The sequence below is a fragment of the Apodemus sylvaticus genome, chromosome 21, assembly GCF_947179515.1.
Source record: "Apodemus sylvaticus chromosome 21, mApoSyl1.1, whole genome shotgun sequence".
In the NCBI taxonomy this organism is placed as follows: Eukaryota; Metazoa; Chordata; class Mammalia; order Rodentia; family Muridae; genus Apodemus; species Apodemus sylvaticus.
This window is the reverse complement of record NC_067492.1, coordinates 22,730,931-22,758,413: the sequence shown is the minus strand read 5'-3', so window position 1 is coordinate 22,758,413 and position 27,483 is coordinate 22,730,931. Positions and strand designations below refer to the sequence as shown.

The 27,483-nt window shown below is 49.2% G+C and overlaps 1 protein-coding gene across 6 annotated transcripts in view; it reads left to right on the top strand.

The window, feature by feature from the left end:
* Positions 1–27,483, top strand: part of Has3 (hyaluronan synthase 3) — a 181,799-nt gene that overhangs the window by 146,598 nt on the left and 7,718 nt on the right. Inside the window, exons 1-2 of one of the 6 annotated variants that reach the window (XM_052166546.1) lie at positions 19,022–24,803; positions 25,467–25,629. The exons of 2 other annotated variants lie outside the window; for them this stretch is intronic. Coding sequence is in view for 1 of the 4 variants with exons in the window: in XM_052166545.1 (XP_052022505.1) it covers positions 11,496–11,672 (177 nt within the window). In the remaining 3 variants the exon portion in view is untranslated. Of the gene's footprint in view, positions 1–11,495; positions 12,227–19,021; positions 24,804–24,830; positions 25,630–27,483 lie in introns of those variants that run through there. 3 more of the 6 variants (XM_052166545.1, XM_052166547.1, XM_052166548.1) reach the window with 3 other exon arrangements.

Sequence of the window (27,483 nt, the reverse complement as noted above, 5' to 3'; positions counted from 1 at the left end):
GCACTGATTCACCTACCTCTATCCCTGGAAGGGTTTTTAGCACTTGGCCAGTTACTCCCTTGTTTTTTCAGAGAAAATCACGCACAGTACCCTTCCTCTTCTGCCCCATCTACAGTTCACACTTGGGATGCTTTCCCCAATTGTATGACTAGGCACAGTGCAGGAGGGGTCAGGGTGCTTCTTAGCTCTAGGTCTAATAGAAATACTTTAAAAATAAATGCTCTCTGAAAGACTCAGTAACCTTCTCTTAATAATAATAGCAGCTTGGGCTGTGGTGAGCCTGTGTTCTAGCCACCAGGCGTGGAGAGAATCCCTTAGATGTCAGGAATCCACCTCTCTGCTGACTTCCCTGCACTCTTGATGCAGTGTCTCAAATGCCTGGCCTTGCTGTTTGTTCTTTGTCATAGACCTATCGAAGTGAAACTTTAGATTTTGTCAGTAAAGTATCTGGGCCAGCAGATGCCTCCATTTGGCTTCCCCAGCACCCCGCCCCCCTTCTCATTATGGTGGAGAGGCTGGCTGCCTTGCAGGCTTGAAGTCCAGACCTGCTTGCTGGCCCAGCAGAATCCTCCCCCTCTCCCCTAGTGCCGCCCATCAGACGTTGCAGTGTGCCACGCGCCACTACCACCTGACCCCACTAGCTCTGTACTACACTGAAAACTTCCTAAGGTGCACAACTCACTGTAGCTGTTTATACTACAGTAATCCTGTGTCTTGTTTCTTACACATGAGTAGAAATTGAACATATTAGAGGAAATGAGATAAAAGGCTCTTTTCCATCTGAAACTTCATTGTCTCTCTGTTCCTTGTCATTCTTTTTTGTTTGGTTGGTTGTTTTTTTTTTTGTTGTTGTTGTTGTTGTTGGTTTTTTTTTTTTTTTTTTTTTTTTGAGACAGGGTTTCTCTGTGTAGTCCTGGTTGATCAGGCTAGTCTTAAAATCAGAGATCCGCCTGCCTCTGCCTCCCGAGTGCTGGTATCATCTGTTTTATAACATTAACTACGGCTGGCGAGACGGCTCAGCGAGTAAGAGCATTTAAAGCGTGAGTGGTGCCGAGTGTGGTCTCCAGAGCCCACCTGAAAGTAGACAGAACCGTCCACAAAGTTATCCTCTTACCTCTACACTCACACACACACTATTTACATACAATAATAAATACGTAAGCTGGGCGTGGTGGTACACTCCTTTAGTCCTGGCACTGATGGGCAGAATCTCTGTAAGTTCAAGGCCAGCTTGGTCTACTGAGAGTTGCACAATAGCCAGAGCTACAAAATGGACCTGATCTCAAAAACCCAAAACAATAATAGTAATTATTAATACATATCTAAAATTTAGGGTCTGGAGAGGTGGCTCAGTAGTTAAGAACATGTATTATCTCATGCAGAGGACCCAAGTTCAATTCCCAGCACCCATACTGCCCAGCTTCCAATGGTCTGTGTCTCCAGCCTCCAGGGTTCCCTCACACCGCTCACCTGGGCAGCAGGCACCTAACTCCCATGTATATGCCAACACACATATGATTAAAAACAAAATAATCTTTTTAATCTAAGGAAGTAAGGGGACATTGAGATGACTCCGAGGGTGAAGGCACAAAAGCACTTGCCACTGTGCCACTGACATTGTGTGTCTGACCCCGGATCATACGTGAGAGAAAAAGAGAGCCTCTGCCATGGCGTGTGCATACCCACTCGTGTACATACGTGTCAAATAAAGAAATAAATATAAACAGAGCCTCTGCTGTGGCGTGTGCATGCCCACGCGTGTGCATACGTGCCAAATAAGAAATAAATATAAACAGTGAGCCTGTGTGTGTGTGTGTGTGTGTGTGTGTGTGTGTGTGAGAGAGAGAGAGAGAGAGAGAGAGAGAGAGAGAGAGAGAGAGAGGGAGAGAGACTGACTTACCAGCCATCGAGGTGTGGTGACCGGTGACATCATTTTGTTCTGTTCTCCAAATAAAGCCTTGGTGGGAAATAAATAATCTTTAATTATGAAAAGCTAGCTGGTGGTAGTGGTGCACACCTTAGTCCTAGCACTTGGGAGGCAATACAGAGTGAGCTCCAGGATAGCCAAGGCTACACAGAAAAACCTTGTCTCGAAGCACCCCCCCCCCAAAATTACAAAAAGTAAAAGTCACCGCTGCCCTGCCCCCACACCCCCTCCATCCTGCCTGCTTGTATTTGCGGCTTCTCTTTTCCTTGTCTTGAGAGCTGTGTCTTTGCCTTAGCCCCTGATGGCAAGCCAGACTTCTCCAGGTGGCAATAATAATAAATGTCCTTTTTTATGTATCATCTTGGTTAGGACACATATGTTCTGTCTATAGTAGACTTGTAGGGAGGCAGCAGACTCACTTCCTGTATACTTCTTTGTAGTAATAAAAGGATAAGCCGGGCGGTGGTGGCACACACCTGTAATCTCTGGGAGGCAGAGGCAGGCGGATTTCTGAGTTCGAGGCCAGCCTGGTCTACAGAGTGAGCTCCAGGACAGCCAGGGGTATACAGAGAAATCCTGTCTCGAAAAATCCAAAACAAAACAAAACCAAAAAAAAAAAAAAAAAAAAAAAGGATAAGCAGCAGGAGTGGGTGATATTTAATAGACTCACGTCTCCCAGTCCACGCCATTGGGTCTGGCTCTATTCTTTACTAGTTGTGGGGCCCTAGGAAAACTGGAGATGATGTTAGTTGCATTCCTTTATTGTGACTTAGTATTGTCTGTCTGTTTAGTGAAGGATGCCGTGGCTCCCATGTATAGGTTAGAGGACAGTATGAGAATCATCTCTCCTACATGTGGGTGCCTGGGGTCAAATTCAGGTTTCCAGGCTGGCACCACCTCATCGACATGATTCCTTAAAAAAAAAAAAAAAAAAAAAAAAAAAAAAAGTCTGTTTTTGGGGCCTGGAGGGCTTAATTCAGGTTTAAGAGCACTTGTTCCATCAGAGTCTCAGAACACACAGGCAGCTCACAACCTCTGTAACTCTAATCCTGGGGAATCTGACACCCTCCTCTGACCTCTGTGGGCACCAGGTACATACCTAGTACATATACATACATATGACAAAAACATTCACACACATAAAATAATAAAATAAAAAATTTTCAAGCCTGGTCTACAGAGCGAGTTCCAGGACAGCCAAAGCTACACAGAGAAACTCTGACTCAAAACTACCACCACCACCCGCCCAAAAAAATATTTGTATGGATTTTTTAAATGTATTTTTTTTTTATGGGATATTTTCTTTATTTACATTTCAAATGTTATCCCCTTTCCTAGTTTCCCCTCCGAAAACTAAAACGTTGGACGTGGTTGGATGCATTCTGACCTTTCCCCTCTTCTGGGCTTCGTCTAAACAAGTCCGGTGCGGTCCCGACAATGTCTCCACCGCCTCCTTCCCCTCCTTGCCAATATGTCAGTGTCTTACTCTTGAGCTGTTGTCGCCCAGGCTTTGTTTCTCTCTTGGTCACAAGGGGAGCCCCCCCTCACTGGTCGGTAGAACTCCAGAATGACTTCCCTGGCTTTCGCTCCCTTTCGTTTCCTGTCTGTTGGCTCTCTGTGTAAATACTATCGGTAGATGCTACATAAACATTTGGCCTCTTGTCCCTTTCTTCTGTCCTTCTTTCCCTCCCCCTTCTTTTCCCCCTCATCCCCCTCCCTCCTTTTCTCCCTTTCATTCTTTCTTGTTATTTTGAGAAAGTGTCACACTATGTAGCCCAAGCTAGCCTTGAACCTGAAATGCCTTAGAGTTCTGATGACAGTCATAAGCTACTATACCTGACTCTAAGCATTTAACTTTGTATCCTTACGTATTTAACAACTGTCTTAGTTATAAAGGACAACATTTCATTGGAGGTAGCTTACAGCTTCAAAAGTTCAATCCATTATCAACATGGTGCAGAGCATGGCAGCTTGTAGGCAGGCCTGGTTCTGGAGGAGCCGAGTTCTACTTCTTGCTATGAAGGCAGCCAGGAGGAGGCTGGGTTTTTTTTCATACTGAGAGTAGCTTGAACAATTAAGACCTCAAAGCCCCGCCTCCACAGTGACACACTTCCTCCAATATGGCCACACCTCCTAATGGTGCTATTCCATATGGACCAAGGATTCAAACACCTGAGTCTGTGGGGGCCAAACCTGTTCAAACCACCACAACAACCTATTTCCCCAGTAAACCTTCAAAAATTGTACATATGGCAGAGTACTCGCATAGCAAGCTCAAGGCCCCTGGTTTGATGCTAAGGCAGGAGGAGGAGCAGGGAAAGAGAAAAATTATCTTGACTGTGACCATTTATTTTATTTTGTTTGCTTGAGACAGGGCTATATGTATCTAAGGCTAGACCAGGCTTGCTCTGTAGCGTAAGCTTCCTGTCTTTCCCACACCCCCAATGCTGAGGTGATAGCTGTGCCCCATGGTACCCAGCTTTGTATGGTACCAGGGAACAGAGCTGCATCCTCCTCCCCTTGTGTCTTCCTGACCCCACATAATAACCACAGAGCAGCCACGTCGCCACCCCAGGTGCTCTGGTGAACCACCTTACAGTGAATTCTTACCTGTTGAAGTCACTTCAAAAACATTTCCCCCTTGGGATAAAGAAATGGTTACAGGCACTCCCAGGTGGCTCCGTCTGGCTTCTGAGGCCACTGGCACACACATGGTGCATGTAAACAAACTCACATGCTCACATGCATAGACATAAACAGTAAAGAAAGAAACTTGGTTCTTTGTTATTTTTTTTAAGATTTATTTATTATATGTAAGTACAGTGTACCTGTCTTCAGGTACTCCAGAAGAGGGCGTCAGATCTCATTACATATGGTTGTGAGCCACCATGTGGTTGCTGCGATTTGAACTCAGGACCTTTGGAAGAGCAGTCAGTGTTCTTAACTGCTGAGCCACCTCTCCAGCCCCGAAACTTGGTTCTTTTCTTTTGTTTTTAAATTTTTTCCCTTGGGCTGGAGAGATGGCCCAGTAGGTAAATTCCTGAGTTCAACCCCTAGAACCTGCGCCTGAAAAGCCGGGTGCAGTGTGTGTGGCCAGAATATCTGAACTGGGAAGGTGGGGACAGACAATCCTTAGGCCTCAGTGACCAGGCAGCCCAGCCAGTTTGGTAATCTCCAAGCTCTGCCTGCACAAAAAGGTGAGCCCCCTGATGAATACCACACAAGGCTGTCCTCACACCGCCACATGTATGTGCATGCACGGGAAACACGCTACACACAAAAGAAAAATTATCCTGTTTTTTGTTTTAGATGTCACCCACACTGGCCTCAGACTCACTGTGTATGAATGTTTTGCTGCATGTATGCCTGTGCACCACAGAAGAGGGAGTTGTATGTTCTAGAACTGATGCGGTTACAGTTGGTTGTGAGCCACCAGGTGGATGCTGGGAATTGATCCCGGTCCTCTACAAAAGTTGTACTGTTCTTAATCACTCTCATGGCCATCCTCCAGCCTCCGTGGTTTTCTTTATTCACACCCCTACTGTCTTCTCTCCCCACAGAGCTCCTCAGACTTCACGGGATATATACACACTACATATGGATGAAAAAGTTAATGTTTTGTCTTTCTGCTTCTTCCTTATGTTTAAAATAATTTAAAAAACTAAAGCAAGAGCTTGAGAGATGACTTAGGGGTTAAGAGCACTGGCTGTCCTTCCAAAGGCCCCAGGTTCAAGTCTTGTCATGCACGTGGCAGCGCACAGCTCTGTCTGAGGCTTCAGTTCCAGGATTCTAGCTTCCAAGGGCACTGCCCACATGTGGCTCAAGGCCATACATGAAACGAAATATCCATATACATAAATCATATATACATATAGATTAAAATAAATCTTATATTTATAGAGTGTGTGTGTGTGTGTGTGTGTGTGTAAATCTCTATGGGCATGGTGGTACACACCTTTAATCCTAACACTAGGGAGGCAGACATAATCACATCTCAAAGACTTTAAAGTCAGCCTGGCCTACGTAGCAAGTGCCAGGTTAGCCAGAGCTAACATATCGAGACTGTCTCAACAAAAATTGTGTGTGTGTGTGTGTATGTGTTTTGTGTGTGTGTGTGTGTCTGTTTGTCTGTCTGCTCACTACTGAGCTTCCTCACTAACTTGTGTTTAAAAGGTAGTCTGTCTAGAGATTTTTTTTTTCCCTCCCTGTAGTTTCCAAATATTCTGACTTGTGCTTATGTGGCTTTTATAACCACATAAACAAACATATTTAGGATCTAACAAGAATACCTGCCATTTATTTTTTCTTTTGATCTTAACTCAAAGACACAGCTTTGCAGGAATGTTCTGAGCTTCCGGAGAGAGGCCGCAGCTGTTTTTCTGCTTTTCCATTTGAAAGCGCACCTGTGTGCCCAAGGCAGTTCTGCTCAGGCTGTTCTTTTTAGTAAGCCTTCTGTGTCTCAGCCACACCAACCCCAAACATTGCCCTTGTCACTGAAACCCCCAAGCTGGCCAACAGGAGGGGTAGGAAAATGGATTGCATGGTCCACAGTCGCCACTGTCTGCTGGTGAGGCACCTTAACTCCAACCCTTCCAAGGTTTCACACAAGGAAGCTGGTGCTTCTTTAAGCTCTCCCGACCCAGAGGCTAGGTGGGGGTGTGTACAGCTCAGTGTAGATGACATGGTTAACTTCAGGTCCAATGTCTATGTGAGATTCCAACACCAAAGAGGAAACCCCCGACCCACAAAGAGCTTCTCCCGTCCAATGCTTCTGGCAGCCACCTGCTTCTCTGAGCCCTTCGCAATGAGATGAAGCACCTCCCTCCCTATGCACACACCACGCCCATGCCTCTCCCCTCTCCATGCGGTTTGGGGGCTTTTGTGTGTGTGTGTGTGTGTGTGTGTGTGTGTGTGTGTGTGTGTGTAGATGGTAGCCGTGGATATAGATGACAGGTGTTTGTGTGTATGTAGATGGCAGGTGTGGGGGAGTGGGAGATGTATACATGACAAGTGTGTTTTGTGTATATGCATAGATAGCAGGAGGTGAGGTGGGTGGGGAGATGGCAGGGTGTTGAAGTCTCAATGACAGGTCCCCCCACAGGATTGCTTGTATCCTGCCCACCTCAGAGGCCCCTGTGAATACCTTTACCTTTGAACTTTCCTTGTATTCAGCCCCTGATCCTTAGGATTTGGTGACAATCCTTGGCTGGCAAGAAGCTTTGATCTTGGGGAGTTCAGAGGAAGTCTCATGAAGTGTGGGATTGGAGAGAGGCACAGGAGGGTGGGCTGCTAAGATGGGCCGTTAATTAAGAAGGCCTGATAACAGGAGCTCAGCACCCTCCAGGATGCCATGTGTTTGAACCAGCATTACTGTTATTTAAAGATAAGAGTGCCCAGGGAAATTCCTACCCCACCCCAGGAAGCACAGAGTGCCTGAGAAGTGCCCCCTTTAAACAGTAAAGCTGCCTCTCTTTGAGTGGTGGGTGTCTCTAGGAGAAAGACACCTCCCACCTCAGCAGGCAGCTCCACAGCCCAGCCCTGGGTTCAGTCCCTCCGTGGCTGAAAACTGGCCAGGTGGCACGCCCCTGTACTCTCAGCCGCTGGAAGAAGACAGGAGGGAGATCACAGTCATCCTTGGCTACCTAGCAAGTTGGACAGCAAGATAGCTCAGTGGGTAAAGGCACTTACTGCCAAACCTGACCACTGGAGTTCCATTCCTGGGACCCACATGGGATTCCCATCCCTACATGTATGGCACATACACATACATATACAAATACTAAATAAGTATCATTTTTATTATAAATATAACATTTTAAATTACTTTTGCTTAGAGACTACTTTATCTCAAGTGGCTAGATGGTGGGGGGACTTGGTAATGGATATCAAAGTCACTCCCTGGTCAGTCCATGTCACAGTGTCACCAGAAGAGTGTTGTTGCTGTCTCCCTCCCTCTCCACAGGCAGAGGACTTCCTTTGATCCTGATAGCCAGGCACACCACTTACCTCTCAGTAGAGACCTCACTGTGAGACCTGTGCCTCCCTCTCCTCTGGACTTTGGCTGCCAGAGAGGCTGGTTCCTGGCCTATCCCTCTCTCCACACTGGCACATGGCCTGGGCACCGCGTAGGCCCGTCATAATTAGTACAGAAGAAGTAGTGACTGTGGGGCAGGAGCTGTGCAGTCGTCCTCTTTCCGGAATCCTCTCATTTTCACTCTGCCAAAAAATAAATAAATAAATAAAGATGGGTTAGCAGAGTGTGGACAGGGCTACTTGGGGCCGGATGCCCGCCTCACTCCTGGTATGTCTAGTGGCTCCGTGAGGAGTCCAGGGCACACCTTACAGCGTCTTAGTGAGCTTGACTGGAGGGCTCAGGACTTAATGGAGCGACATTTGGGAGAGGAACAGACATGGCAGGGCTGACTGTAAAACCTGTGTTTCCATGTAAAGCCAAAACACAAGGCCCCCATTAAAAGGGAGAGGTTGGAAGTAGAGACTGCCCAGTGATTGAACACTGTCCTTGTAGAGAACCTGAGTTCACTTCCTAGCACCCACACAGCAGCTCACAACTATCCTTAAGTCCAGTACTCTGATGCACATGATGCACAGATAACCACGCAAGCAAAGCACTCACACACTTAAATAAATGCATCCTTAAAAACAGTTTTAAAAGGTGGGGCCTGGCAGTAGTTGCACACGTCCTTAATCTCAGGACTTGGGACGCAGAGGTAGGCAGATCTCTATAGGTTCAAAGCCAACCTGGTCTATGGACCAAGTTCAAGTTCCAGAACAGCCAGGATCTACACAGAGAAACCCTGTCTCAAAAAAAAAAAAAAAAAAAAAAAAAAAAAAAAAGGTTGGGGGGGGGAGTGGCATTAATTATAATAAGATGCAGTTTTCCCTTTCTCCCCCAGAATCTCGATTTACTTGTCCAGGTGGTTACTGATTGCCATTGAGGTTGCTCTGAGGAGAAACTGACGTGCGAAATAATTGCATGCTTTTTACAGCTCATCTTTACTCTGTGCAATGTCAATCTGAAATGCAAATAAAGAGTATTTAACTCATATGAAGAATCACAGAATTACAGTGTGTGCCCCCCATCTTGCTCATGCACGTGCATTTCCGTCATTGAAAACTGCAAAGACACGCAAAAGCGAGCACAGCAATGTCTTCCTTAAGCCTGCCTGTTATCAGTGCCACACCCCCATCAGGCCGCGACAGCAAGGACAACAGGCTGGCCTGCTTCCTTATATGTTGCTGTCTTAGGTAAATGTTTGGCTAAAACAAAGAAGTGGGTAAGTGGGGGAGGTTGTTATATAGTTTCCTGACCGGCTGTCTTTCTGAGACAACCATTACTTTCTTGTATGGTGAGCACAGGTTCTACCTGGAATGGAGCACTGGAACTCTGCAGGCTGTCAGTCTGTCCATTTGCTCAGTTGTAGGAATAACAGACACGTGGACCTGCTTCTGGCTGGGATGATTCTCCCACTCCCTATAGGTCTATCAGAGTCTTGTGTTGATGGCGCATAATAACCACAGTCAAAAATCACTTGTGCGAGAAAGCATGCATCTCCTCTACCCACGCTTCTGCTCCATTGTCTCACTAGATGTCATGTATAAGCCATAAACCCAATAAAGATGATTAGTAATGTTAATATTTCAATAGGAGGTCATTAAGACAGGCGCATGGACGCCGGGTGGTGGTGGCACATGCCTGTAATCCCAGCACTCTGGGAGGCAGAGGCAGGCAGATTTCTGAGTTCGAGGCCAGCCTGGTCTACAGAGTGAGTTCCAGGACAGCCAGGGCTACACAGAGAAACCCTGTCTCGAAAAAACCAAATCCAAAAAAAAAAAAAAAAAAAAAAAAAAATAGGCGCACGGGCTTGGGGAACTGGCACTGTTTTGTAGATATTCTCAGACTCATGAAGCTGGCCAGGAGTGGCATGTGTGCCTTCGTTCCATCATGAAAATATCAATTCCCAACGTAAATAAAAAACAAAATCACAACAAATATTTAAATTATAATTGTGATAGGGACTGCAAACAGAATTTGAGGATGGGCATTAGAGAGAAAAGCCCTCGGAAGTGGTATCTTGGCACTGTATATAGGATAAACAGGACATGTAGTAGTCTTGCAGCATAAAGAGTGTGCAAAGGAGCTCTGCTTAGAAAAAAGATCCACAGAGCCAGAGTGCAGGCAGCCTGGGGTAGGCAGGTGTGTGAGGGGAGGGCCCAGGGCTTTTAGGGGAACTCTGTTCCCTACTTTGCCCCACTTGTCCGCAGTGCCATGATGACCAAAAACCTCACAAGAACCTGGGCGGTGGTGGCACACGTCTTTAATCCCAGCACTTGGGAGGCAGAGGCAGGCAGATTTCTGAGTTTGAGGCCAGCCTGGTCTACAGAGTGAGTTCCAGGACAGCCAGGGCTACACAGAGAAACCCTTTCTCGGGGAAAAAAAAAAGCGAGCCTCACAAGTTAGAGGGATTCTAATTTCTCATAACAAGTCCAAGACACCAAGCAGCACCCTGGGGTTCTGTGATGCTGAGATTTCAGACCATGTGTTTGTCACCCACCATTTCTGGTCATTTCTGCAGTTCATATACCCAAAGTATAACTCCCTTTCTTCTGCCTTCTGCTCTCTGTTCCTAGGTCCTTAAATGTATTCATTTTGGGCCGATTTGTCTTTTACTTGTTTTGTTGTTGTTTGGTTGTTTTGCTTTATTTTGAGACAGGGTCTCATAGCTCAGGCTGGCACTGAATCCTCTGTTGTAACTGAAGCCAGCTTCGAACTGCTGATCCATTTGCGGCTGCCTTCCAGGAGTTGGGATCAGGACCAGGAGCCACCATGCTGAGCCACATTCTGTTTTACACTCACATGGACGTGTCTACCCTTTCCTCTTTTCCTGTAGTTCTTTCCAGAGCGGGTTCTAGGTGTTGCCTTGACTGTTCTGGAACTTACTATAGAGATCAGTCTGGCCTTGAACTCACAGAGATCTGCTAGCTTCTGTCTTCTGTGTGCTGGGATTAAAGGTCTGTGCCACTATGACTAGCTTTAGCAAAAATCTTAAATTAGAACCAAACCTAGCTCTATCCCTCAGAAGGATGAGGCATAGAGATCCCAAGTTTAGTCCAGTCTGTATCCCAGAACAGGAGACAGTGAGCTGGGTCAACTGGTTAAGGCTGCTGCCATCAGGCCTTTGACCTTGGTTCTGCATCAGGATCCACATTACAGAGGGAGCAGTGACTTCTATGTGTGCTTATACCGACACACAGAGGCCCTGAGGAAAATGCAGGCAGCCAGTTGTTCTAGAAGCATCTATACCCGGGCAGTCTTGGCTGCCTTTGTCCTGAGGACTCTGCTATCCTTTGACTGAAGGTGGGAGTGCTAGGAGCTATACTAGGGCCTGGAAATAATGAGGTACAGCCTAAAAATCCATAGTGAGGTATTACAGGTAGAAACCACAAAGGAATCTTAATGTGGGGCACAGCCAGCTCCCTCCTCCAGGTTGGAAGGTCCCTGGCTTGTTTCCCAGCAGACATGTGGTCGTGATCCCCTCTCTCTGCCCAGGTGCTGAGCGATGTCCTCAAGGATCTGTATCGCTTGCTGAAGCATGTGGTGCATCTGGAACCCGACGATGTCGCCAGGCTCCATGCCCAGCTGGCCCTGGAGGAACTGGATGAGATCATGAGGAACTTCCTGTTCCCACCTCAGAAGCTGGAGAAGAAGATCGTGGTCCTGCCATAGACCTGGCTCACAAAACATGGAGGAGGCAGGACACCCAAGCAGCCACAGCAGTGGCCACACGCCTCCTAGCAGGTGTCTCCGCTGCCTCCTTGGTACAGACTTAAGGTAGCTGTGTGGTGCTGGCCACTGGGGTGGTCAGGGCTACCTTTCTAGAGCATCCATTTGGTCACTGTGCCTCTGGCCCAAAGCATGTGCTGTTAGAAAGGTGAATTCCTTCTTCACACTCTTCATTGTCCTGAGCCCCTTAGAGGAGGCGTGTCTATAACTGTGGAGCGCTTTCTACCTACTGGCTGGAGAAGCTGCCCTCCCCCCAGGTCCCATCTTGATATTCTTTCATAGTGAGATTCTTCTGCCTGTATGAGGAACGGGCAGAGATCTCATCTGGGTGTGTAGCTGTGGGGAGGGAGGAAAGCATTGCTTAACGTACAGAATACAAAAGAATAAAGTTCCCTTGGCTGGAATGATCAGCCAGTGTGAATCTGGCTGCTGAGCTCGCTGACTCTTGCAGAGGAAGAGTAAGCTGTGCATCTCTGGGGCTCGCTCGCTCGCTCCTTCCCTCCCTCCCTCCCTCCCTCCTTCCTCTCCTCCTTCCTTTCTCTCTGCCTGTTTTTACTTGGAGCTGCCATCCAGTCTTCTGCTCCTCTGCAGAGTGATGGCTGAGACAGTGGAGTCTGAGGAAGGCAGGCAGAGCATGCGTTACACATGGGTGGCCTGCCGCCAGCTCACTAAAGCCATTTTAGATTTAGCACTGTGGTCACCGCTCTTGTATTTATGTCTTTTGGTGTTTTCTTTGCAAAAAAAAAAAAAGAAGAAGAAGAAGAAGAAGATGGAGAAGATGGAAACTGGGGAGATACGGGGATACTTCAGTCCCTGAAGTACTTACAAACCTGAGGATCGCAACTCTATCCTCTGCATCTACATAGAAACACTGCTTGTGTGCCTGCAGTCCTAGGGGACGGGGGAGGGTGCAGGGATGGTGCATCTTGATGGCTCACTGGCTTCTAGTCTAATCTACTCTGAGAGTGCTAGGCCAACAAGAGACACCCCCATACATGCCCTACCCCACCCCCTCTCTCAAAAAAAAAAAGTAAAAAAAGCAGTGCTGCAGTAGTTCCTGGGAAACAGCACCAAAGTGGTCCATTGGCCTACACACACACAGTTCATACACACACTGTATGCACCCTCACCCGCAGTGACATACACATGCATGGTGTGTGTTCAACTCATGAACCCACATGAACATACACACATGAATATATACACATATGCACAGTGTGTATGTGCAAGTCCACTCACATGGATACACAAAGAAAAAGGAAGAAACTGGCCGCTTCAGATGAGCCCACCCAGTTGCCTACACCTTTATAAGATTAATTCAGCATCCACTGTGCCTCAGCATTGCAGAGGTAAGTTTGGAACTTTGTCACAGAACTTTATCTCCATGTTCTGGAGTGTCCTGATCAAAGGAAGCAGAACTCAGACTGTGACAGTGCAAGGGACTAAGGTGCTCTTGCCTGTTAAAAGCATGACAGATTACACAAAAGTCTCAGCTCCACCTTCCTGATAGGCGTCCCCAGAAAGGTGCCAGTCACCGTTTCAAACCACGGGCAGTATATCAAGCAAAAGACCAAGCAAGTCTGTGGTGGTGCACACCTTTGATCCCAGCACTCATGAAGCAGAGGCTGGAGGATTTCTGATCTCCTGGGCAACAGGAGACACTGTCTCAATTATAATTTTTATTGTAAACTTATTCATGTGTATATTGTGTTTCTGAATGAAAAGCGCTAAAGAGAATAACGGGATAGGAAAAGCACAAACTTAAGTTTTAAAAGGTCCAGAATTCCATCTGGCCTGGTGGCACAGACCTGTAATCCCAGCTCCTGGGGAGCTGAGGCAGGAGGGTGACAAGCTCAAGGCCTGCCTCGGCTGCAGTGAGTTCATGGAAAAGCTGAGAGGGCCTGTCTAAAAGAAAACTGTAAGCAGGCAGGAGTATGCCTACGTCTGCGAGGCGGCAGTGGGGCTCAGCCTGTGTGAGGCCCTACACTCAGTCCCCAGCCCTGAAAACAAGCAAATGGCACAAAACCCCAAGGCTGACACACAGCAGGAAGAGTCGTGCTTGCCTCCATGACAGATCCTGAGTGGCCGAGCTTCTCTGTCCCACCTCTGTCCTCTTCTGCTTCCCTATTAGTCCTCCCATCCCACATCTGTCACTGCCAAGCCTAAGAACATGAGTTCAAATCCCAGGATCTACATGATAGAAGGAAAGGCCGGATTCCCTCAGGTTGCCTCTAACCTACACACACACACACACACACACACACACACACACACCATGGCAAGAACACCCCTCCCCAGTAATGAATGTAATAAAACATTTTCTGTTAAAAGTTGCAGGAAAAATGAGCCAGGAGTGAGGATTGTGAGTGGCCGGGGTGAGCGCTCCTCAGAGCTGACATCCGGTGGGCTGGCTGGGAAACTGGTAACTGTGAAAGCCAAAGACATGAGGGCTGGCCACATAGACACAGGAAGACCATCTCAGAGAGCGGGAAGAGCAGGTGGAGAGGAAGTTTGGAGAAGAGCTAGGATCCAGACAGTAAGAGGAAAGTGGGGGAGGAGTGCAGCGGGGCATTCTGGAACAAAGGAGGCAGCCACAGACTGATTTCTCCCTGAAGCCACCTCTCACGGCTTGTCTCTGGACAGTGCTATGCAGCTAATGTGCTATGCGTTGTAAAATTGGAAATAAATATAGCCATGCATAGTCCTTTTTCTAGTTTCTCCTCAAGCACAAGAAAGCAGCAGGCAGCTCCCTCTCTATCTGTGCCCCCGCCCCCACCTCCCGGCAGTATGGCTTCAGTTGCTTCTCCAACAACAGAAAAAGGACAGCAAGTGTGTGAGTGTGTGTGTGTGCGCGCGTGTATCTGCCAGGGTCCTCCCACCAGGGTCCTCCACCAGCATGTCCTGCCCCTTTATCTCAGGCCACCTGAGTGAAGTGCTGCCGTCTGCCTGTAACTCTCGCCAGGGCTGTGACTGGGAAAGTTGTTCAGTTTGCAGAATAAGCTGGGAGGTCGATCCATCTGACTGACCTGCTACAACCAGAGCGAGTCTTCTGTACTTTCCCACAGCCAGGGTTTCTAGGACTCTAGAGAAGAAAGAAATGGCAGCTGAGTCCTGAATGGGCGCTAAGAGCAGGCTACCTTTCCCTCATTGGGTGGCTGCCTTCCCTGAGCCCTGCAGTGGCCGTGACCTCGAGGGCCCCGGCTGTGTCCTGCTACAGGCTGGCTCGTGCTGCAGTCACATGCACAGCCTCGCTGCAGTGCGCTGTACCTCTGACTTCATGCATCACGCTGCTCGGTGTCCGCGCTGCCTGGGGGGCTGGGAATGAGTCTGGCTGCGTCTACTGCAGCCTCTTCCCTGCTGGCCAGCTCAGGCTGTGCCCTGCACACACTCTGGCAAGGGAAAAGGGAAGCCAGATCCTCACAGACCCTGGAAGGGACTACACCCTCTTAGCTTTTGAGGGTCATCCCTGGTCCCTCCCACAGCTCCTCTTACTGACCCAGTAGCTCTGTGATTCCCAAAGCTTCCTTTCTGCCCCTCCCCAAGGTGGCCTTCTGTGGTCTCCAAGGACCACAGAGTAGAAAAATCAGTTCCTTTGTTTTCTTCAGATTGGACAGCTAGGTTGCAGAATCCCCGCTCTGGGAGGCATTTAGCTCCGGACCTCGTCTGTCTTGGCCAAGGTACTGTTTACTACCTCGGAAGATGCTCCATGGGATGCCACGGGCACTGCTGGATGCCATGGGCACTGGATGCCATGGCACTGCTGGAGCTGCTACTTCACAGAAGTGAAAACTGTTCACACTGGGAGTACAGCTCAATTGCAGAGGGCTTGCCTGACATGCAAGAGGTCTGGGTTTGCTCCTCAGCATGCATGCATATATATATATATATATATATATATATATATATATATATAAAATTTCACAATCGTACCCCCACTTACTCCAAGATTGCCACCCACAGATTGGTGTGTGGTTCCTTCGTGTTTATGTATGTGTGCAGGTGCACATGTGTGCCTGTGCGTGTGGAGACCAGAGACCGATAGGACTAATCTAGCTAGCCAACCTCCTCCAGGTGCTCCCTCCTGTGCTCAGCTCACCTGATGCTCGTGTGAGTACTGAGGAGCCAAGGGCTGGCCATGGAGCAGTAAAGGACGACATCCCACATCCACTTCTTCCCCTACACACATACACACAATCACAGGTGAACACACACTATTATGTACATACTGCTCAATATACACACAAACCAAAAGGTTCATACTCCACCCCAGGGTAGGTAGGGTTCAGCCTGTTACCCCAGTGGGTGGCAGCTGTGGCACTTCATCTAGGTAGCAGTCAAGATGACCATAGCAATCACTGTGTCCTGTGCAGTTGACACACAGTCACTCACACTGGGCCTATGAGGTAGATATTGTCATTGTCTGGTTTTGTTTGTTTGAGACAGGGGCTCTTGGAGTTCAGGGTAGCCTCGAACTCACTATGTGTGGCTTTTAACAGCTGATCCCTGCCTCTGCCTCCTGAATGCTAGATTATAGGCATGCCCCATTATATCCAGCTGAGACAATGATGATGATGATTATTATTTCTGCTTTACTGATGGGAAAATAAATGAGGGTGTATAAGCAGTCAATCGCTTGCTTGGATTACAGAGCTAGTAAGAAGTAGGCACACCAGTACTGGAGGGGCCAGTCTGGCTCCAAAAGTCACACTATCCACCGGGCTTTGTCACTGTCCCTCTTTGCTCTCAGTACTGGTGAGATTTAAAAAAAAAAGTTTCCTGCTTACTTAAGTGGACAGCCTGTTCAGGCCAGCTTTACCCACAGTTCACTTAAAACAGAACCATCTTAGGCTAAGGTGTGGAGGCACACTGAGACCCTGTCTCAAACTAAACTAGATAACTACTGTCTTAGCTTTGAACCCAGCCTTAGACATCAGACCCAGCCAGTGCCGCCCATCTCTCATTTTTGACCTTGTAGGTTTTTTTGGTTTGGTTTTAGTTTTCTTGAGACAGGGTTTCTCTCTGTAGCCCTGGCTGTCCTGGAACTTACTCTGTAGACCAGGCTGGCCTCAAATTCACAGAAATCTGCCTCCCTCTGTCACAGAAATCTGTCTGCCTCTGCCTCCCAAGTACAAGGAATAAAGGCGTGCACCCTCACACCTGGCTGACCTAGTAGTTTTGTGGAAGCTAGAGACCGGGTTTGTTAAAGTTCTCAGCCCTTCCTCCACACATTGGTGGCTTTCATCCGTTTTTAATAGAGTGCTTAGATACTCAAGTGCTCGGGTCACACTGCCTCTCTGGGAGTCAGGCTACAAGTGTACAAGAGAAAAGAACCAAGAAAACTGTAACACGGTGGGCACGGTACAAGCTTGTAAGCTCAGCAGCTGAGACATAGAGGCAGGGGTATCCTGTGATTTCAGGGCCATCCCATGTCAAAAAAGGAAAGAAGTTACAGCGAGTGTTTCTTTGTGAAAGTTGTTTAACCCTTTCATTTCCTGTAAGGAGCCGTAGTTCTCAGAATTTATTTTTAAAATGATGATGGTTTTATTAGGGGAGGGGGAAAGGTGGGGAAGAGGGCAGGAGAAAGAGAAGAGGTGGGAGAGGGAGGGAGGGAGGGTGTGTTCATTTTACCTGCATGCAGGTATGTGGACCATGCGTAGACTAGAAGTGCGCCCACTCCTGGAACTGGAGTGATTAACTGCCCGATGAGAGCGAAGCCCAGGTCCTCTGCAGGAACTCTGAGTGTCCTTAGCCACTAGGCCGTTGGCCTAACCCAAGGCAACAGGTCATTTTTAACTGCTAATCCTTACAAGATACTCAAACCGTATCCACATTAGTAGCTGCAAAAGGAGCCATTCCTTTAGAGGCCATTTGTGGGTGGGTTTCTTTTCTTTCTTTTTCTTTCTTTTCCTTTTTCTTTTCTTTTTTCTTCTGGAAAAGGGAAAATAAGATCCAGAGAGGTGAGTGGCATCTCCATCTCTTTACTGGTCTTGGCTTTGTTGCTGTTGCTTTGTGAAACAAGGCCTCACGCAGCCCATGCTGTCCTCAGACTTGCTATGTAGCTGTGGCTGATCTTGAACTTCTGTTCCTCCCACCGCCACCTCCCAAGGGGATTACAGACACTCACCACACACCCAGCTTCAGGGAGGCTGTACACAGAAGGCAGAGAGCAAAGAACTGAGGGGCAAAGGTGGGTGGGCTAGAGAACCCTTCTCCCGGGGGCTGCAGGGAGCTGGAGTGGTGGGAGCTGTTCAAGAGAAGGCAGTCTGCAGTGCAGCTGGGAGCCACGGGAGGCTCTCCTTTCCGGGGACCTGGGCCTTTAAGTGGTTTATTAAATGACGTCCTGCTTCATCTTCTCTGTGTGCCTTGGGAGCTGAAGCCGGCTCAGGATGAGCCTTGGGTGGGGCTTTTCTGGGTGCAGCCCGACATCACACGCACAGGCAGCCACCTGGTGCTGGAGAACAAAGCCTTTCTGCGCTTCAGAGCCTCCAGCAAGAACTTTCTGCATATGCTCAATCACAGATGCTTATTGGACCACACACCACTCTCAGAACCTCAAAACCTAAGCCACAATATGAATCTTAGAGAAAGGCCAGCTGAGCCAGGTATGTTAGTACAGGCCTATTAGGAAGAGGCAGGAGGATCAGGAATTCAAAGTCATCTGCCACTATGTAATGAGGTCATGGTCAGTGTAGGCTGTGTGGGACCCTGTGGGACCCTGTAACAGAGCAAAGGGCAGAGGAGTGAGCTGGAAAAATAGGTCATTTTTACCTAAAAGAGAAAAAGTTAATGCTGATATTCAAAGAACTGGGGTGAGATGATTTCCCCACCCCCATCCCTATCAAAAAGTCTTGATCAGAGATTTCCAAAGCTAGAGCCCTTGAATCAGTCAAGTGGCTATTTCCCCATGGCCAATGCCAGGCCCGTGTAAGTCATTGGACTTTCCCTCCTGAGCCTCTGGAGACCACCCTTCACCCATCCTATGGGTCAAGGAATCCCCTAAAATACAGATGTCCTGTGATATAGTCCGCGGAAGTTACCAAAGGCGGTTTGAGCAGCCCAGTCATACTCCCTGGAAGAACTGGATACTTTCCTGACTGCCAGAAACAAAGCAGGCAGCACTTGGCCTATAAAAGGGTTGTTGGAATCCCGCTTTAGGTGACCTAGGACAGAGAGGCCTAGAGATTAGCCCTGTTCTCCTGCTCTCCTGGTGTTTCTCCCTGGCTTTCCTGATCACTGTCTCAAGTTCACATCCTTTTTATGTTCTTCCTTCTGGCTCTGGACTCATTGTTGTTTTTTGATATTTTCAAGGTTTTATTAGTTTAATAATATATATGGTTGCTCTGGCAGCATGTCTGTCCATCACACGCATGCTTGGTGCAGCAGACAGCATTTATCCCTGGAACGCGTTAGATGGGTGGGTGCTGGGAGTTAAACCGACGTCCTTTGGAAGGGCAGTGTCTTAGTTAGGGTTTTACTGCTGTGAAGAGACATCCTGACCAAGGCAACTCTTATAAAGACAACATTTCATTGGGCCTGGCTTACTGGTTCTGAGGTTCAGTCCATCATCATCAAGGCAGGAATCTGGCAGTGTCCAGGCAGGCGTGGTACAGGAGGAGCTGAGAGTTCTACATCATCATCTGAAGGCTGCTAGGAGAAGACTGACTTCCAGGCAGCTAGGATGAGGGTCTTAAAGCCACCACCCCCACACAGTGACACACTTCCTCCAACAAGGTCACACCTACTCCAACAAATCACATCTTCTAGTAGTGCCAGTCCCTGGACCAAGCACATTCAAACCACTGCAGGGAGCCAGTGCTCTTGAGGATCTCCCTCTCCAGCCCCCTCATTGTTGGATTTTGGGGTTTTGGTTTTTTAGGTCAGTTAATTCAAAGATGTGCTATCATTAAGGAGGTGGTGCCAGAGGACAAGGGGTCTGCACTGTTCTTCCAAGCTCTGGAGCATATAACGAGAGGAGCTGCCTCTCACTTGCTTCTTGGTACAAGAAATGCACTTGCAAATAATCTCAGCCAAGGAAAGCCCTTGGGATGTGCACTCAACCCTGGATGCATAATAGAGTCACTTGGGAAATGTAAAATATTCAAGCCTGGGGCCTACCCCAGTGGCTCGGAGAAAATTGACCTAGGATGGGCTCCAGCCATTAGTGTTTTTAAAAAAGTCCCATGGGCTTAAAAAAATCTAATTTATAACAGGCAGAAGTGAGAGCCACTACATTGGTGTGTGTGTGTGTGTGTGTGTGTGTGTGTGTGTGTGTTCTCCATGTCTGCTGCAAGAGATATGAATTTTGAGCAGTCCAACACCACACAGCCATGGGGCTGGTAGTTACCCTTAGCTCTTCTCTGGATGAGTCTGAACGGCTCAGTTTTGGACCTCCCCCAAGGCAGTGATCAACACTGCTCTTAAGCAAGAAAGAGGACAGACAGCAGAAGTGCCAGCATAGTAGGAGTTATTTATAACTGATGAACTGAAGACAAAGCTTGGTGGTAGACCCTTGCCCTGCATGTGTAAGAACCTGGGTTCAATCCCTGGTACAGCAAAAACCACCACCAACAAAACACTTGGATGTGGTGTTCCAGTAACATGAATCAAATGATCTAAGGGGCTGACCGCACACAGGGTTGTACCATGAAGGTCTGAAGCTGTGTATGTGTGTAAATCCTCTTGGGGTCATAGTAGGTTATGTGTATGTATGGGTGGGGACTTACACACAGTTATTTAGTGGGGTAGCTTTATAATCCCCAAAGGAGAGAGACCTTTGGGTACGAGGACACTTTCTTTAAGGAAAGCTTCCTTCTGGGAGACTCCTGGAGCCTCTGTTGAGCATGCTCTGTCCTGATGGTTGTTGTTTTGTCAATTCGACACAAGCTGTCTGGGAAGAACCACCCCAGTTGAGACAGTGCGTCTCAGATGGCCTGTAGGGAGGTAAGCCTGGTGGGTGGCAAGCGATGCTGGAGTATGGAAGAAAGTAATTTGAACAAGATCCGAGGAGCAAGTCAGTGAGCAGCGGGCCTCAGTCCTGCATTCAGGTTCCTGCTCTGAGTTCCTGCCCTGATGCTTCTCAGTGATGGAGTGTGTCCCAAGAGTGGTAAGCTGAAATAAACCCTTTTCTTCCCAAGTTGTTCTTGTTCATGGTATTTTATCACAGAAATAGACACCCTAAGTAAGACACTGCCCATCCCTTATCCAGGATCCCTATGAAACTGCAGGGAGGGGCACGGAGACTCTGAGCAGCTGGTGTGTTGTACCAGGCAGCCCTGTGTCCTTCTGTGGTTCTCACAGGTGCCTGCCACAGCTCAGCACGTGCCCCTCCCCTGCCAACTCCCTCAAAGAAGAGTGGCAAGATTTCCATATTATCAACCACCCAGGGTTTCTGCTGTTACATACACAACTCCCGGCTCCATTGCTTTTGATGCAGACTGAGGTTTTAAAACTTTTCTCACCCACCTGGTTCCAGTTTAGAAGGGATGTCTCTGAGTTGAGAATTCTAACCATTTAGAAATGACTTGTTGGGCCTGTGAGATATGTTAACAGATAAAGGGTGCTTCTGATAGACCAAGCAGACCTCAGTTTGACTCTGGGGACCCACATGGTAGGAGGAAAAAACTGACTCTCACACGTGGTCCTTTGATCCCCATGTGTCATGGCATGCCTTCTGGAAAAAGACAGAAGGAAAAGATGGCAGCACAGAGCCTTTTGTCAGTCACATACGATCTAATACTCCTCTTCAGGCCTGCACGGGAGCACAGCCACCAGCAGAGCAAAGGGCGCGTAGTTTCAAATAAATGCAATTCCCTGTCAAAGGCAGGACTTACAGCTGTAGCCAGGCAGATCTCTTAGGCCTGATTCTCATCCTTAGCGATAAATATTACCCATGACCCAGTGTCCCTGTTGGCAGTACTTGTAGCCTACTAAACAGCTCCAGAATCCTTGCTTGGTATGTTAAAGTCACACAGTGTGTCCCTAGCCACCTTCCTTTCAGAGCGGCAGACTCCATTACTAGTCACAGCTGGAAGTTGTATGGGATAAATGTCTTGTCTCACCTGGGCCTCCCTTTGCCACTCTGCAAACATACGGGCCATCCCTGGAGCTTGTCTTCCTGTCTAGAATGTTCTCCATGGACTTCTCCAGTTCATTCTCGCCAACAGAGACCGCCCTCCTGATGTCCCTGACGGCTTCCAGTTAGATCCCCCGCCCCATCATTAATGATAACTAGCTGAGTGGCACAAGCCTGACATCTCAGCACTCTGGAGGCTGAGGCAGAAGTATCATTAAGAGTTTGGGGGAACATGGACCACACAAAATACACCTTGCCTCAAAAATAGGCAGGACGAGGAAAGAAGGAAAGGATTCAGTCATGAACTGCTTCGTGGCACAACTTAATTTTGCAAGTGGATTTGTCTTCAACATGGATAAGCTGTATTGTGGCAACTAGCCTGAGGCCACTCTGCTCAGAGCAGTCTCCCATATGCTTTGAGTGTGGTATGAATCTTCTGAGCCAGATTGAGGGGCTTAGTGTCTGCAAAAGTCAATTCATCAACCGAATGAATGCATGTTTCTAAGTGACTGGATATGGAATTAATCCTATTTCTACATCCCTAGTACTCAGAGATAAACTCCAGGCATTAATGTAGCAGCCCCTGTACCACTTTCCAATGAAGGGATAATGCAAACAGGGGCCCTCAAACTGGATGCTAATTACTGCAAATCTTCCTGGCCCAGCCAGCCTTTACAAAAAAAACAGTGAAAACTGTTTTTATTTTCTTGATCATACCAGGTCCTGGTCCTGCACATCTGAGTTTTCTACTTGGAATGGAGCAATGCCCGCTGGTCTGGGCAGTGCTGACTCTCCTATCTGGGCCCACTATTTCTGTGTAAGGTCTGAATTGACTGGCAAGGATGTGCTGAACCAGCCCAGCCCCACCCTAGAGCCAGCAGAGAGGTGAGAAGCCCATGGGTCTCAGTTGGAGCCTTAGAAACTAGCACACAAGCTGGCCCTGGGGCAGCTGCAGGGAAGGGAACCCAGAGAAGCCATCCTGGGGACAGAACTGGACCTTTTCAAGATGGCTATTCTATTCCTTGAGCCTCCAAACAGGTCAATTCACAAGCAGCCAGTTGGCAGACAATTCTAATGCATTTTGCCTGACCTATGGAATGTCTGTGTCCAACATCTGAATTAGCTGTTAACACGCTTAAAAATGAGAGATTTCCCATACAAGACTAGATTTCTGGCTTCTCCAAGCAGCGAAGCTGGGCCCTCCCACCACAGAGGGGTGGACCTCTGGGTGGGATGTCTCCTCCCCACAGGGCCAGCGCACCTAATTTTGCCTCAGCCCACTCTCAGCTTGTTTTCCTTGATCTAAAATGTTGCACATTGCAACTCTGGGAGGGAGGAGGGAAGATCAAAAGGCTTCTCCAGACTTGAACGCCTCTGGGCGTGGCATGGTGGCCCTGGGCTCCTAGGATCTGTAATGACATCGACAAGATATTGTTTGTTTATTTAAAAACCAATTAGAAATTGCTTGTAACTGAACAGTCCAGCGGGATGGGCTGATGAAGCCATCTCAGGCTGACATCTATTGTAGCTTGTGTACTCTCCCAAGGACTGCAAATCTTTGAACAGTCCTCTAACCTCACTACCACTACTACTATTACTACTACTACTACTACTACTTCTTCTTCTTCTTTCTTTTTTTTGTTTTTTTGGGTTTTTTTGTGTGTTTTTGAGACAAGGTTTCTTTGTGGAGCCCTGGCTGTCCTGGACCTCACTCTGTAGACCAGGCTGGCCTCGAACTCAGAAATCCGCCTGCCTCTGCCTCCCAAGTGCTGGCATCACACACTTGTGTCCGGGTGGCTGTGGAGGGAGTTCTGTGGCTAGGTGACTGACGGCCTGTGGGCGTGCCTGAGAGGGATAGCTTACAGACTGGAGTAGCTCACATGCCTATTAAATTGTTTGGGCTGGCTTAGTTATCTCTGACACTTGGAGGACACATAAATTCATTTTAAAAACTAGTCTTTAATTATAATTTCTCTTCAAGTTTTTCTGAGATGTAAAACCTCGAGGGCTCCAGCTGGTTCTAGAGTTTCTACCTCTAACACTCTACTCCCCTCGACCCCCTCTCCACTTCACCTCACTAGAGTCTACACCAGCTTCCAAGGACCAGGGAACGAACCTCCAGCGAGGATGTCAGGATGTCGGATGGGAACGTTAAGAGGTCGGGATGTGGAAAATAAAGGTGTGAAGGTGGGGAGGAAGAACTGTTTGGGCTTTAAGACCGGAACCTCCTGGATTCCTGCTAGACCAATCTGCAGCTTTTGCAAACAGCACAGCCTTAAAGTCATCAGCGCCCCGCTGCGGAATTCAAGCTCTGCTTGTCACAATAGTTAACACCTTCTTCGACCAGCCCCCTTCTATTTGACAATTTTTCTTTTCTGCCCCTCTCTCTTCTCGCCGAGGTTTTTAGGGAGTCCCCTCATATAGCGAGCCGCCCCTTGGCGTTCGGAAGATTTTTCTGGGGTAGCCCGCTTGCAGGGTGAGTAGGTTATCAGGTTCTGGGAACGGAGTATGGGGGCAGGGGATGGACAAGAACGATTTTGGAGGTCCCCACGGATCATCTGGAAAGTTAACAACGCTTTAGGTTCTAGGCTGGGGACAATGACCGCCTTTCCAAGGCTGCTGGCTGGGAGGTCGGCGCGTAGCAGCTGAGCCTTGGGCTGCGCTAGGGGTCCCCAGTTTCCTAGAGGGCGCAGAGGCTGCGACAGAGGGGCTAGGTCCACGACAGACCCCAGACTGGCGAGTGCCAGCCGGTGGCCAGGAACCGGGCGCTCCCGCGGGCTCCCGGAGCCCTCCCACTCTTGCCAACTTTCCCTGCCCTGGTGCCGGAGGAGGGCGCCTTTCCCGGCGGGTCGATACTTAAGGCGGCTCGGCTGGGCAAGGCGGTCGTCAGTCGGAGCGCCCGGCGGCACAGTGGAGGCAGCGTGCGGCGGTGGGAGCCGGAGGAGGGGCATGGAGCCGCCGCGGGCCTGCTGAGCACCAGAGCGCGGGCAGCCGGCCGCACGGTGAGCGCATCCAAGGGGCGGGCGCCACTTACCAAGACCTGGGGACCCTGGGGCTGCGGGTAGCCAGGGCTGCCGCCGCTCTATGCTTCCCGGCGGCAGTCCCTTGTACCACATTCCCTACGCATCTCTCCTCCCTTTCTTCCAACATCCTGGGCTCCTGCAGCCTCTCCTCCCTTCCTCCCTTGCGGCTCTTGTTTTGTGAATGAATTGGGGGGCGGAGGGGAGGCTGTGCGGGGAGCGAGGCTAGAGTGCCCCTCCCCCCAACTCACACCCGCTGGGGCTTCACACCTGCGGGGACACCAAGATCTCCAGCAATCTGGTCCCTGCAGCACAGGTCTGTGAGATGAGTTCTTCCTCCTTGCGGGTTCAGAGAGGTCCAAGGGTGCCTAGGCGAGATTGGAGGCGCTCCAGCCGCTAGTGCAAGTTTCTGTGGGCCTGCAGCAGGGCGCACCTGTCAGCGGGAGAGTTGCTGGGAACCTTGCAGCCCCTTAAAGTTTCACTGCTGGGTAGCTGGGTAGGGAGGTGTGTGCCCTTGCCTGAAGGCTTTTATTTCTTTTCGTTGTCGTACGGGACATCGATCCTATAAAGCACCCACACCCTCGTGCCCTTGAATCCGAGTGCTCCGTAGCTAGCATGGGCCGAGCTTTCGTGGATCTCTTCTAGGATGGAGGAAGCGACCCAAGATATTAGATCACACTCTGGTTAACCCGCCGGGGAGAATACAGTCCCCCTCTTTGGGCAGAGGACCTCAACAAGCGCCCGTGCCAGAGCCTGACTGCACATAGAATATCCGGCCGCAGAACCTTCTTGGGTCTTCTGTAGGGAGGTGGGTACAAAGGTAGTGCCTCTTAATTCCTGAGGGGGAGGGGGTCCGGCCCCCGGATGGAGGGGGCTGGCAACTGCAGGGATGCCGCCTTTGTTTGCAGGCACTCTTTCGCCAAGGTACCTGGGGCCCCGGCCCCGGGAAGATGAGTAAGGTCTGGACTAGTTGTTTCTTGGCTTCTCCCTTCCTTCCCAGCTGAGTCGTGGGAAACCAGCACGTGGGTGTGGCTGTGTGGCCTTAACCAGCGGGGTGAAGCTCCAGCCCGGTGAGGAGCGTGGCGAGAGCTTCCTTAGCTGCCATGGACCTGACTGGACAGCCTCTGGAACTGCACCGAGGCGGGGCGCCAGGGCGCAGGTTGTGGGTTAGCCATAGCACCTCCTGTCCCTTCCCAGGAGGCGGGCAGTAAGGCCCGCAGCGTCCCCTATGCATCAGCTCTAGGGGAGACTGAGTTGGGGTCGTATGCCTGGGGGCTCCCTGAGCTGGGTGTGTGCATGGAGGGCTGGGAGTCCTATAGCGGAAGCATGCGGCGGCTGGGGGGGGGGGCAGAGCACCCAGAGGACATGCTTCCAGGAGAGGCCAAGCTGCCAAGAGATCCCTCCTTCCAATCTACATTGCTGGAAGAATGCTTTTGCGGATTTAAGCAGTAACTGTTCATCACCCATCATCCTATGTGAAGGATGTCCCTGGCAGCAAAGTCTGTTCCTATTGAGACGGGGGCCTGGTTTCAGGGAGACCAGAATTAAGCAGGTTTTGAAGTGAGAGGCCATTGTCTGAGACAAGGATTCTCCAGTCGGGTAGGTAGCAAAGCGACAGGAATGAAGGGCAGCCTCTCCTCCCCGCCTCTGCTTCACAAACTCTCCCACCGGGAAGCCCTTGAGGGCTAATGTACATCCATTTTCAGGGAATTACCTGAGATCTGAGGAGCAGGAACCATTAGCTGTCTTAGGGACAGGGACAGTAAGTCTTTGGGCAAGGTCAGGTAGCCAGGAGGCAGTGGAGCGTGTCCAAACCTTGGTCTTCGATGCCAAGTCCTGGGCTCTTAATGCACAGCTGTTCCCAACAGGGTGGGGGCTAGGAACCCCAACTTAGTTACATTGTTTGAGTGGCTGAGCAGGATGCATGCAGGAGAGCCTCCCAGGGTACTAAGACCAAGTGGGTGGAGCTCCCAGCAGCCATCTCTGCAGAGCTTGCAGCAGACCTCTAAAGGCTCATTGCTGGGTTTGAAGCAGGGCTATCACACCCCAACCCCCCCATCTTTTGGCCTTTTCTCCTGCCTCTCCAGTAAAGAAAACAGTAAAAGTCAACCTTAAGCAGTGTCTTATGGAGGGGTGGACAGGGAAATTGTCTGTCTTGCATCCCTTTTACATCCCCTGCCCCTGTATTCTCCCAGGGGCCTTTTGCTGTGCTGGGACTGCTCCCCTCTCAGAGGACACTTAGCACTTAGAGGTGGTAGCTGTAGGCCTTGGGCTGCCCTCTGACCCATCTTCTCCCACACTGCCTGTAGAGCTGTCTCCTCTGTGCCACTGTCCCTGCTGAAGCTTATGTATTACGAGCTTTGGTCAGTCTACCACATCCCAGGGGGCTATCCTAGCCTTTGGTTTGTCTGTAATCAAGACTATTCTACTCCCTTACATGCCACCTGTTTGCTCCTGGAACATGCTATGAGGTTAGTTGTATAATACATTCTACAGGCCAAATAGCTGAAAAGGGAGTAGGTCAGATACAAGTGTCAGAACTGGGATTTGAACTCCAGTATTTTAGGCTCTGAATTTCCAGTGGTCTTAGTCAAGTTCAATAAGTGATACTGGTTTTTAATAATGGGTCATTTCTCTTGTCCTGGGCCTATTTTGAGAATGC